Source organism: Podarcis muralis, chromosome 1 (assembly GCF_964188315.1).
Source record: "Podarcis muralis chromosome 1, rPodMur119.hap1.1, whole genome shotgun sequence".
NCBI classification, from domain to species: Eukaryota; Metazoa; Chordata; class Lepidosauria; order Squamata; family Lacertidae; genus Podarcis; species Podarcis muralis.
Genome location: NC_135655.1, coordinates 134,146,838 through 134,159,878, shown reverse-complemented (window position 1 = coordinate 134,159,878; position 13,041 = coordinate 134,146,838). Strand labels below are relative to the sequence as shown.

The window sequence follows — 13,041 nt, the reverse complement described above, 5'->3', positions numbered from 1 at the left end:
CCCAAGTCCTCCTGGGACCTTCTCAATAGCGGATCCCAATTTGTGGAAAGCCCTCCCTGGGAAAGTCTATCTCCCTCCCTCATTGTTAACATTCAGGAGAAATTTAAGAACATTCCTATTCACCCAAACATTGGGTGTCAGAAATATACAGCTCCTGGCAACCTTTTAATTATTAGCTGTGAGGATATTTGATTGTTTTTAAATGTTTCCAGGTTTTTAAACTGCTTTTGCATTGTTTGGCTGTTTTGTGGTTTGCCACTCCTGGGAGCTTTGGGAGGAAGAGTGGGATAGAAATTTTACAAAGAAATAGTTACATATTTCCCTCAATATCACTTACATTAAAGCTTGCTAAATTGGTGTTTGCCATTACTGTCCTCCAACAGAGCCAGAACTACAGATGTTTCTGCAACTGGCAACACAGCAGGTCTGGATAATTTTTATAGTAAATGCCTCAGCTGGATACACTGCCATTGCATTTGAGCTGTGAAACCATATCATCTCCATATCTCTTGCCCAATTAGCAGCTTTAGCTTGCAATCCTGAATATCTTTACCTGAGAATAAGTATCAGTGAACTACTGCACTCCAGGTCTTTTTGACTACAACTCCCAACATCCCTCACCATTGGTCATGCTGGCTGAGGCAGGTGGAAACTGTAGTCCAAAACATCTGGAGGGCCCCAAGTGGGTTGAGGAAGAATGCCCCAGAGCATTCTGAAATACTGGCCTGGATCAGGGAATGGATGATGAAGAAGAAGAGTTTGGATTTGATATCCCGCTTTATCACTACCTGAAGGAATCTCAAAGCGGCTTACAATCTCCTTTCCCTTCCTCCCCCACAACAAACACTCTGTGAGGTGAGTGGGGCTGAGAGACTTCAGAGAAGTGTGACTGGCCCAAGGTCACCCAGCAGCTGCATGTGGAGGAGCGGAGACGCAAACCCAGTTCCCCAGATTAGGAGTCTACCGCTCTTATCCACTACACCACACTGGCTCTCACCCACCTGAGAAAATGGAAAGGTGCTGCCCTGCCTGCTCCACTTGCCACTCCTGCTGAAGCCTTGCTTACTGGAGCTGCCTCAGGGGCGCTGCGTGGACGCTTCAGACCTGACTCAGGAGTGGAGCGGCTGCCGCTGCTACCCACGTCCCAGCCCCAAACGCCAGCCCAGGTGTGGTTTCCCTCGATGAGGGAACTATAGTGTGGGTGCTTGGTTGCACCCCCTCAAAACCTGAGCCCGGGGCAATGCCCCCCCCCCTACATGGCTACAGCTTCTGGGTTCCAATGAGATCTTGTGGGAACCTAGCAAGATTGCACAAAGACTTTCAGAGGCCTCACACGAGCTTCCCAGGCCCCAGCAAGCAGGGCTCTCCTGAGAGCTCCCCAGACCCTGGGAGCTGCTGGGTCAGTGCACCTGGATGTTAACCAGAAGGTTGGTGGTTGAAGCCCACCTAGGAACAGCTGTGGGCAGGATTCTGGCATTGCAGGGGTAGGACTAGATGACCCTTGGGGTCCCTTCTAATTCAACAGTGCTATGATTCTATGATTCCACCTTTTCAATATGTGATTGAGGCCGGCTGGCATGGCAACCAAGGTGTCTGCTCTTGCTGCTGTGCCTCACCTTAGCCCTGAGGTTAGGGCTTTCCTGTATGTCTACAACTTTCTTGATTTCAGCCAGAATAGCATTGGAAATTAGGTTGCTAATTTGGTTGAAGTTTTCTTTTCAAACCAGGAAAAACCACCAGTGGAGGGGCTGAATTGTATAAGGTCAGTAAAGAGACATGACTCCAACTTGACCTGGAGTAAATGCTTAAGCTATTTATTGACTTGGGCGTTGTGTTGATTCAAGTACCTACATTCATATTAGTTGCATAATTATAACATTCTTCAATTTTATTACCTTAACTATGAAAATGTGTTACTTTTATGACACCTTATATGTACTGGGCACTGTACACTAGCTAAAATCAATAAAGAAAATTAATAAAATGTAGTTATAAAACAATAAAAAGCTTTGCCTGCAGGCTTACAATCTAAACATATTCCCATTTTAAGTACTTCCCAGTGCAATCCTATACACATCTTCTCAAAGGTAACCCCTGTTCAATTCCATGGGAATTACTCTAGGTAAGTACATATAGCACTGCAGCCTCTGATTTTGTAATACTTGTTTTCACACATCAATCTTTTTACATTTTCTATTGTATCAATAAAATAGGAAAGCACAAAGTATGTATTAGAGAGTAGCATAAAATCAAAATTCTGAATTCTGGAAGTTGTCTTATAATTATCAGCCGCCTCAGCTTTTGTAGCTGGAGTCAGTCACCCTCCCAGGCCAGATGGGAAAGGCCTGTAAGGCAGGGAGCAGGTCCCCCAGGACTCCCAGCCAAGATGGTCCCTGGCCTCTTCAGGAGCCTCCGCTTTTTTAGCTGGGATCAATCAGCATTAACTACCCCATTTTATCAATGTACCAGGTTATTGTTTTTTTTTTTTTTTGCAGACATAAACCGTGCAATCCTACTACATTTGCTAAAGTTGCTTCTGTAGCTTCTAGTAATTCATTTCAAACATCTTTTCTGTTATAGTCTTGTCCTGCTGTATTCATGTTTTTCCTGTACAGTCCGACTGTGCCACAGAGGAGTACTTTGGTCTTGTCTGGTTTAGAGAGGCTGGCCCAAATCAACAGGGGGGAATTTTCAGCCATTTCACCTACTTTGAAATCTGATGCTTCTACTTTGTTTTTAGCTGCATTCTGAGGGGTGATTTGAAATTCTGTTTGGGGAAGGAGAGACTAAGAGAGGCTGCCATTTTGGTTTTTCGCAGGAAAACCTGTTCTGGTGTGATTTTTAAAGTTTCAGAAATTAAAAAATTATAATAATAAAAATAATAAAAATTTATTTATACCCCACCCTCCCCAGCCAAGACCAGGCTCAGGGCGGCTAACAACCAATAATAAAAACAAGTTGATTAAAATACAATTTAGAAAAATGATTAAAATGCAACATTAAAACATTAGGATGCAGCCTCTTCACAGGAGGAGAAAGGAAAAAGAAAGAGGGGGAGGGAATCAAACTGATTCTAAGCCAAAGGCCAGGTGGAACAACTCTGTCTTACAGGCCCTGCAGAAAGAAATCAGATCCTGCAGGGCCCTGGTCTCATGAGACAGAGCGTTCCACCAGGCCGGAGCCAGTGCTGAGAAGGCCCTGGCTCTGGTTGAGGCTAATCTAACTTCCTTAGGGCCCGGGACCTCTAGGGTGCTATATATGGACCTTAAGGTCCTCCATGGGGCATACCAGGAGAGGCTGTCCCATAGGTACGAGGGTCCTAGGCCATGAAGGGCTTCAAAGGTCAAAACCAGCACCTTAAATCTGACCCTGTACTCCACCGGGAGCCAGTGCAGCTGGAAAAGCACTGGGTGAATATGCTCCCATGGCAGAGACCCTGTGAGGAGCCTCGCTGCTGCATTTTGCACCCGCTGGAGTTTCTGGGACAGCTTCAAGGGCAGCCCCGCATAGAGCAAATTACAGTAGTCAAGCCTGGAGGTGACCGTCGCATGGATCACTGTGGCCAGGTCGGGGCGGGAAAGGTAAGGGACCAACTGCTTGATGCAGCGAAGATGGAAAAATGTCGCCTTGGCTGTTGCTGTAACCTGCGCCTCCATGGAAAGGGAGGCATCAAGGATTATACCCAAACTCTTAAAGGAAGGCAACGACACTAATTGGGCCCCCACAAGTGAAAGGAGTTGGTCCCTCATCCCCATACCATCCTGACCCAGCCAGAGGACCTCTGTGTTTGAAGGATTTAGTTTCAATCAGCTCCCACAAAACCATCCAGCCACAGCTTCCAAGCATCTGGTCAGTGTGTCCGGGATCGAGTCGGTGTGGCCATCCATCAGCAGATAGAGCTGAGTGTCATCAGCATATTGGTGACAACCCAGCCCAAAGCTCCGGACAATCTGGGCAAGGGGGCGCATAAAGATGTTAAAAAGCATCGGGGAGAGGATTGCGCCCTGCGGCACTCCACACACCAAGGAGTGGCGCGACGACATCTCCCTCCCTAGTGCCACCCTCTGTCCCCGACCAGAGATAAAAGAGCACAGCCAGTTATGGGCTATGCCCTGTATCCCCACGTCGGCGAGGGGAGATCATGATCGACCATGTCAAAGGCTGCTGACAAATCTAAGAGAATCAGCAGTCCCGACCCACCTCAATCCAGTTGTCTGCGGAGATCATCTGTTAGCGCGACCAGAGCTTTCTCGGTCCCAAAACCAGGACGGAATCTGGACTGAAATGGATCTAAAGCCGATGTTTCCTCCAGAAACCTACCAAGCTGTTCAGCAACCGCTCTCTCAATTACCTTACCCAGATATGGGAGATTTGAAACTGGGCGGTAATTGGATAGATCTAAAGGATCCAGTGAACTTTTTTTTAAGAGCGGACACACCATTGCTTCCTTCAGCTCCCCTGGGAACACCCCTGTGCCAAGAGACAAATTGATAATTTCAACCAGGGGGGTCCGCACGATATCCGGGCACGCCCTAATCAGCCAAGACGGGCACGGATCGAGGAGGCAGATGGTGGGCCTACCAGCTTGGAGGAGTCTATCCACATCAGCAGGGAGTATCCAATCGAAATGGTCCAACACTGGACCTGAAGACAGTCGAGGGACCTCCAGTTCTGTCACTGTATCTAAATTGGCAGGGAGGTCACGGCGAAGCAACAGGACTTTCTCCGCAAAAAAGCTCGCAAATGCCTCACAGCTGTGGGTCGAATTTGTGCTTAAATTTGGTTGTCCTCCTAAGGACGTTATTGACCTAATTATTCTAAAAAGTTGTGCTGCGCGAGAGCTAGCGGATGCAATGGAAGCTGCGAAGTAAGATTTATTTGCAGCTTTCATAGCCATCTCATAGGCTTTTATAAGCATCCTATAAGATGTTCTTGAAGCTCTGTCACTAGTCCATCGCCATATTCGCTCTAGCCATCTGAGATCCCTCTTCATTTTCTGGAGCTCCTCGGTAAGCCAAGGGGCCCGGTTTTGACGGGGTCGCAGAGGGCGCTTAGGCACAATCTCATCGATGGCTGTCAAGAGCCGGTTATTCCAGTCCTCGACAAGGTCATCTAATGAGTTGCCAGGAGGAGCAGGGTCCCGCAAGGCCTGATGGAATCTGTCAGGATCCATCAGCCTTCGCAAGCAGGGGAGGAGCGGGAAGTCAATCTTGGCTTTCAGAGTGTAGTGATCAGACCATGGCACTTCCACAGCGGGGAGCATGATCACATCTATGCCAGCACCAAAGATCAAATCCAGGGTGTGGCCTGCTTGATGGGTGGGGCCCAAAACAAACTGGGAGAGCCCCAGTGTTGCCATGGAGGTCACTAGGTCCAGAGCCTGTGAGGAGGGGGCAGCATAGGCATGGACGTTGAAGTCTCCCAAAACCAATAGGCTTGGGAACTCCAAGGCCCAGCCCGCCGCCACCTCCAGCAGGTCTGACAGGGTGGCTGCTCCTGCCATTAAAAAAAATCTGCCTCATTTGCTACTCACTGGGGGCCACAATGATAGTGGATAGTGAGCCTAAATCTACAGAAACACACAGGAGTTGAAGTGTTACACAATCCTCCAAAGTATGGCAGTGATTGAAACACCAGTGTTAAAAATATAAAGTTACAGAGAGATGTTTTATACATTTTTTATGGTTGGATTTCTTTTTTTAAAAATAACGCGTGTCTTGGAAGAAAAAACCCTTAAAGATACATTATTCAGAAGGAGACCCAAAAGGTGCCCCATGCAGTATGTGAGTCTGTTGGGGAAAATTAGAGATCTATAGTGCAGTTCTGTGGGTGTCTAATCAGAAACAAGCCCCAGTGAGTTTAATAAGTTTTATTAAGCAAATGTGCAAAGTTAGGAGTGAAACAATTTCATGATGCCATTTCACCTTGAACCATAGCTGTCAACGTTTTCCCTTTTTTAAGGGAAATTCCCTTATTCTGGATAGGATTCCTCGCAAGAAAGGGGAAAAGTTGACAGGTATGCCTTGAACTGCTGGGTCAGTTTCACAAAATTGTGGTGGAATCATACTTTCTCCTTATCCCAAGTTTCCTGATCCTGATCCGCTGCCCCCTGCCCCCACCCCCATCCCTCAGCTAGCTATTCCATAGCCCAATGGTGTTCAACTAGTGTGCCCTGGCACCCTGGGGTACCTTGAATGATGATCAGGGGTGTTGCAGGCAACACTGGCCTCTGTCCCTCTTTCCTTCCCTCCCTCCTCTGATGTCCTCTTGCATCTCTGCCTCCCAAAGGCTTGCACAGCTGTTTATTTTAGCAGCCCTGGCTATAAACTCAACAGGTGAATGGGGGCCTCTTTGGGGTGGGGATGGGGCAGCTCAGAGACCATCCTGTAATGACAAACTTGAGCTCCCCAGGCCCACCAACATGGAGCTGAGATTTTCGCGTATTAGATGGTCTGACGAGCTGGATGAGGAAATCTTTGGGGAGTTGTTCTCAGAGAAATACTTCATTATGAGAGATAACCTCTTAAATTCTGCATGTCCTGAAACAAGAATAGACTTGTTTCAGGGCTTGATTTTACTCCTTCAAGCCTGCTTGACTCAAAAAAAGGCAACATGGCGGCTATTACGTCCTATCAAATCCAAACCCTGGTTCGATCAGGAATGCCACGCTATGAAGCTTACTTTGCTGGGAAAATATAGGAACTATAGGTCTGCCAGTCTACCTTCACTCCCTGCAGAGTGGTTTGAAGCCAAACATATAAAGCTTCAATTAAAAATAAGAAGCTTCAGGCCCAAAGGGGAGAGTGGCAATGCTTAACAGAGGCTTCCTGAAGGAGAGATTCAGCTCAGAGACCAGGGGCAGCAGCAGCAGCAGTTGCCTGGAGGACTCCCAAGGAGAGGGGAGAGGAAAGGGGGCTGAGGGCACACTCCGCAAAGGAGAAATTCAAAAAAGGGTGAGGGGCTGCCAGCTCTGCAGGCAAGGGGTGACATAGCTGGGCTCCTGAGCCCCACAGAGGTGCCACAGAAAGCATGTAGTTGGTTAAAGGAGCTGTGGACTCTAAAAGGTTGAAACCCTCTGCCATAGCCCTTTGCGCTGCTACCACTGGTGTGTTAACCTTGACAACTGTCTGCACTAAAATAACATTATATTTTGTCATTTATACTGCCTAGGCTTTTTTACCTTCAGAAAGCTATGTTTATTCTTGGCTGCCTAAAATACCTGAAAATGCTAATATTGCAATAAGAAGAAAACACATTTTTCCTGTCATCCAGAAATGCCCTTGGATACCCCGGCTCGCCAGATGGCAGAGATGCTTTAGTCACTGATTTCTATTCAGCAGGACAGAAATACTTCCTGCTTATTTATTGCAGGAATGCAGGAACTAGCAGTTTTCTGTGGCAGCATAATATAGAACTGAAACATAAATAATGCAAGATACCTGTGGAACATCCATCACATCCTGTGCTAAGATGCAAACTAGATGTGTTGGGGGCGGCAGCATTTGTTCTTTGTGGGACTGCCCTGTTCACATGTAAGTTAGGGTTGCAGTTTGTTATGCCAGCAAGTGGGGAACAAGTAACACCTTCCCATCACCTCAGGTGCTTTTCTCCAAGTTCCAGTCACCTCTAGTACCAGAGCTAGGTTGGCCCTATATCATCCACTGCTATGATGATAGAATCATAGAGTTGGAAGGGACTCCAAGGATCATCTCTTCCAACCTTCTGCAGTGCAGAAATCTCACTGAAAACATGCATGATAGATGGCCATCCAACCTCTGCTTACAAACCTTCAAGGAAACTCCCGAGGGAGACTTGTTCCACTGTCGAACAGCTCTTACTGTTTTGTTTAGTTGGATTCTGCTTTCCTGTAACATTGGTTCAAGTCCTACCCTCCAGAGCAGGAGAAAACAAGCTTGCTCCATCTTCCTTGTGGCAGCCCTTAAGATATTTTAAAATTGCAATCATATCTCCTCTCAGTCTCCTATTTTCCAGGCTAAACATACCCAGCTCCTTCAGCCGTTCCTCATAAGGCTTGGTTTCCAGACCCTTGATCATCTTGGTTGCCCTCCTCTGCACACGTTCCAGCTTGTCAACATCCTTCTTAAATTATGGTACCCAAAACTGGATACAGTATTCCAGGTGTGGTCTGACCAAAGCAAAATAGAGTGGGACTATTACTTCCCTTGATCTGGACACTAGACTTCTGTTGACGCAGCCTAGAATAGCAGTGGCTTTTTTCCCTGCTGCATCGCACTGTTGACTCATGTTAAGCTTGTGGTCCACCAAGACCCCTAGATCCTTTCACATGTACAGTGGTACCTCGGGTTAAGAACTTAATTTGTTCTGGAGGTCCATTCTTAACCTGAAAATATTCTTAACCTGAGGTACCACTTTAGCTAATGGGGCCTCCCGCTGCCGCTGTGCTGCTGGAGCACGATTTCTGTTCTCATCCTGAAGCAAAGTTCTTAACCCAAGGTACTATTTCTGGGTTAGAACCCAGATGTACCCTGAAGCATCTGTAACCCGAGGTACCACTGTACTGCTAGTAAGCCAGCTGATATTTGAGTCCCTTTGAAGTATAAAGAATTGTCTCCGCTGAAACTTTGCAATGAAGCTGTATTTCATTCATTAAGGCTTTTTTTCCAAGAGCAGTTTCAGAGTCTCAGCAATTAACTTAGCAAGACATGAAGCTGAACACAAGAACCAGATTAATCTTCCTGCTAAATGACAAGGAAGAGTTATCATAGCAGTGGCCAGGAGATATTGAGAGTCCACTTTGTATACAGTATTACAGAGGGGCTGACCTAGGTTTATCACTGAGTGAACATCCCAATAGGTCTGCCCATTCACAAGTGATACGGAACACCCAGCAGAGGCTACAAGAAAACCCCACAGATGATCCATGAATCTCCGTAGTGAAGCAGACATTTACATCTGCAGCATACTGGATGCCATTATATGCTGGATGGGCTCATAAAACAGACGATAACATTGTTGCCCCATCTGACAGATAAAATATATTCAGGGCTTCCTCAGTAAAGTACACGCGTGAAGAGTCCTGTCATGTAGAAAGGTTTGTCAGAATAGTAGGTACTGTGCAAGACAAACTACAGCATAGGGCAGCTAGTGAGAGGTAACCAACATTTTCATTCAGGCGTGATATAAAAGCCTCCAGTGATTCATTATTTCTAATTTTATAAGGTTAAGGTGTTGCAGATGCTAAACATATAAGGAATGTCCTCTTGGTGAATTACTTCAGACAGTTGGACAGCCAGAAGTGGAAACGATGGAGACAAGCAAGGAGTGAAAAATAAGCAGGTCCCTAAATTTGGTTTATGCAGTATTTAGAGCACAGGCGAAGCAAGTCTGGCCTTTACAATACCTGCATCTTTTAAAATCAATTTGTTATGTGACAGAAAATGAGTAAAATAGTTTTGCTACTGGTGAGATATAGAGAGATAACCATGTTCCTACAAACACATGAATCAAGAAATTGCTCTTGCTGGAGCCCATGTTTAATCTAAATAAAGAAGAAATGTGAGGCACATATTTCCTGGGTGCCTTAAAATATCCAGCTGTCTGCTATAAAGGGGGCTGACTGTTGTAATGTATGTGAACTTTGTATATGCTCGAAGATGATGCCCATTTTTGCTATTTTTGAACTTCTAGCAAAACGTTGTGTGAACTAAGCACTTATATTAGACTTGATAATGTTTTAATGTGAACCAACAATGGGGTTGAAGTGATGGCTGGATCTGCAATTGTTTGTTTCAGGGGGGGTAATATAACCAGTATTTTTGTCTTCTTTTTTAAAAGATATAATAGGAATAGGGATGGAAGGATCTGTCAACTTTGGCTCTCTCTGTTTCTCATTTTTCCAATCTCAAATTCAGTTCTGAGATTTATTTATGTTTTTTAAATCCTCATGGAAATTCATCAGCATTTTAGTGCATGTTTCTCCTAATTAGTCAAAACCTCATGCAAAATGGGCTTATGTACATGTTTTTGCAAGCCTTTTCCCCAATACAATGGATTTTTAAATGTTATCTTCACTGATATGTTTTTTTAATGCACAAGCGGGCAATCTTGCTAGTCTGTTTAGCAGTGGTTCTCAAGATCCCAGGTCCAATCCCTAGGGCTGGGAAGTCTCTTGCAAGAAATCTGGAAGCATTGCTTCCAAACAGTGTTGACAATACTGAGCTATATGGACCAGTGGTGTAAGGCAGCAGTATTCCACTATGTTTTACTCAGAGTAGACTCATTAATGAATGTGGCTAAGGGCCATTAATTTCAATAGGTTTACTCTGAGTAACACTCAGTTGAATACCACTCTGTGTTCCTAAAACCAGATTGAAATGGCCTTAGATCATCTCCCTCACCCAGGAACATCTGGAGGTGAGATGCAAGTGCTGAAAGACTGAAAGACCAAGAACGGAAAGTTAGATACTAGCCAGGGAAATCATCCAGCACAACTGGGTTCAGGGAGGGTGTTTTTGAAAGCAGATCTCACCACCGTTTATTTTAGGCAAGGTGGAAGCACACCTTAGTCACCACTGCTCTCACACACTCAGCCAGTGCTAGGTCTTGATGCAATTGAAAGTGTATTGACCATCCATCATTCTGCATCTGGGAGCTCCCTATGTCATGCACTTTTAATATAAACACTCAACCAGTTGAAATTTTATTCATTGCTGAAAGTTCCCAACTGCTCTGTAAAGTTACAGTTATTACCGTATTCATCATATCTCAGCACAGGGTACAGTAAGAAAGATGGTGATAAACAGAGGCAAGTGCTTTCTGTTTGACAAGTCAATTGCTTTCCCCTTCCTGAGCATGTGGAACTGGGAGAGGTTTTTCCTGCTAAATCAGATACTGAGCAACATTTTTAAAACAACATCGTTTCACATTATGAATCAGCCAACAACACTGATACCTCTGGAGAGTGCAATCTTTCAGAGGACAAATAAAATGACTTATGTTCCCAGCACTTATCATCATTGACCTCAGAAGCAAAACTTCTGCTAATTCAATAGAAAGCAGAGCAGTCCAAACTTTTTGAAACCATCTTGTTGCACACCACCCCAATCTCTGAGCGGTGCAAGGGGTTCCAGCGCTTACCCAGAGTTCAGTTTCCTCAGAAAGGGGGACAGTAGAGACTGTGGTGTCTTTAGGATATATGGTTTATTTACACATATATACAACCTGAGACTACAATGGAGGGCTTGCAGCATTACCACCCCAGGAGGTATTGCTTCTCCCATAGCCACAGCCTTGGATTCAAAGAAGAAATCAGGCATGTCTCTCTCACATAGGCTTTTAATTTCTAGCTCTTTCACACACCCCTCAACCCTTTAAGAAGCCCTTTTGTCCTTCTAACTGCCAGTTGAGAGAGGAGGGGGCCCCCACCCATTTGTCATCTGGCACAGAGCCACTTTGTTGGTTACCTTAATGACTCGTACTGGGGGCCATTGCCTCTCTCACACACGGCAAACTCACAACATTGTTATCTTTCATTCTGTACCAATCTTCATAGTTCTTGTTCTGGACTTAATCAAACCTCCAAGGAACAATTATCACAACCCTCTCATGCTGTGGCACTGAATCAACTTCCAATTATAGATTGCACATGCCAAGAAGGTCATGCAAACACCCATGCCATCTGCAAAATTCAATGCAGAACAGCCTATGCAGAAGTTGTGGGGAGAGAAAGCCGATTTGCATTGATTTTTGCCTATGGTGTCAGCAGGCACATTGCCTGCCTGTGTCTGTGGCTGGATCAGCACTAATTGACCCAAAACTACAGGGGTGCCTGTGAGGAAAAGGGATGTTGGGCTGGGGCAAAACACATAACTTTCTACTTCTTCTTTTTACTGTAATTATTATAGCAGCTTGATTTTGCAGGAAGTCAGCAAATAATCCTTTTGCAGCATGGAGATTAGTTGGTGTTTTTCTTCCCCATGCCATAAAAGCATTACCAGCTGATTTCTGCCAATCAAGTTGTCATTAAAAGCACAACTGTAGGGACCAGCAAATAAGCTGGCAATATATGCAAGAACCAAAGGTAAATCCTTGCTCACTTCAGCTAAAAGCCCAACGGGCAAATCACTTCCAATAGGCAAAGGATTCTCGCTTAACCTAAGTCCACAATCGGCAATATGTGGATAATAATAATAAGGCCTAGACTTTAAAACTGTTGTTAGGATTACTGAAAACATATTTGTGAAACACTTTCATCTTTTCAGAGAAGGATGTTTCCCAGCTCTGCCGGGAGAACCTGGGACTTTTTGCATGCAAAACTTGTGCGCTCTTCCACTGAGCTGCTTCTGCTTACAGGTGCAGATGTTCTGCATATAGCGAAGGAGAAAGGGGCAACGCCACTGGACCTTCTCCCCTTCCCCCTCCTCCTTCATCACCTGATATAGCAAGCTAGACTGGAATTCTGCTCATGGTAAGAGAAGGTGGAGGCAAGATGCTCAGACAAGAGGGCAATAAGGAAGAAAAGCTGTTTTGCCTCCCACTTACACTGCGCTTTTTTAATTTCAGTATGACCTCTAGAGGTTGCCAGTTGCCAGATTTGCTGAGTGGGTGGGATGCTCATGTTCTGCAGGAGCAGACTAGGTGATACTGGTCTCTTCAAACTCTGTGACTTCAAGTCCTGGAACTGCTGTTTACTAAGCTGAGTTTAGTCCTTAATTGGTTCAGCTCTATTAGAACAGCAAACTTTAAGAGTCTGAGCGGTGGGGGGGGGATGTGATCCCTAAAGGATGCCTTTGTAAAGAGAAAAAAGAACAGAAATCTGGTACATTCTTAGTCTAAGCAGCAGACTCAGCACCACATTATGCAGCATTAAATTATTAGTCTACTCTCAACCGCAGGAACATCTGCTGGAGTTAGACATGGCATTTTTAATTAAAGTCAGCAGCACAAGGAGCTTGTGGTTCATCAGTTCTGCTTTCACTCTATGAATTGCTAAATCCAAAGGGCACTCCTGCAAAAAAAAAAAAAGGCAAGCCAGGACGTGATCTCTGGAAATTGAAGTAG

At 45.3% G+C, this 13,041-nt stretch overlaps 1 protein-coding gene across 1 annotated transcript; it reads right to left on the bottom strand.

Annotated features, from left to right (window-relative positions):
* Window positions 1-1,260: 1,260 nt before the first annotated feature.
* LOC144326946 (uncharacterized) lies at window positions 1,261-5,503 on the bottom strand. The gene is made up of 2 exons (XM_077924408.1): window positions 4,809-5,503; window positions 1,261-1,297 (listed from the first exon to the last, which is right to left on the bottom strand). Exons 1-2 carry the CDS (start codon window positions 5,501-5,503, stop codon window positions 1,261-1,263), a joined length of 732 nt encoding a protein of 243 aa, XP_077780534.1.
* Between the last annotated feature and the right edge of the window lie 7,538 nt (window positions 5,504-13,041).

Excerpts from the sequence above, each read along its gene's own strand:
- LOC144326946 (XM_077924408.1), bottom strand. The coding sequence starts at position 5,503 with ATGGCAGGAGCAGCCACCCTGTCAGACCTGCTGGAGGTGGCGGCGGGC. Across the intron at positions 1,298-4,808 it reads CAACTTTTTAGAATAATTAG|GTTCCCACAAGATCTCATTG; the intron begins GTCAATAACGTC and ends CAATCTTGCTAG.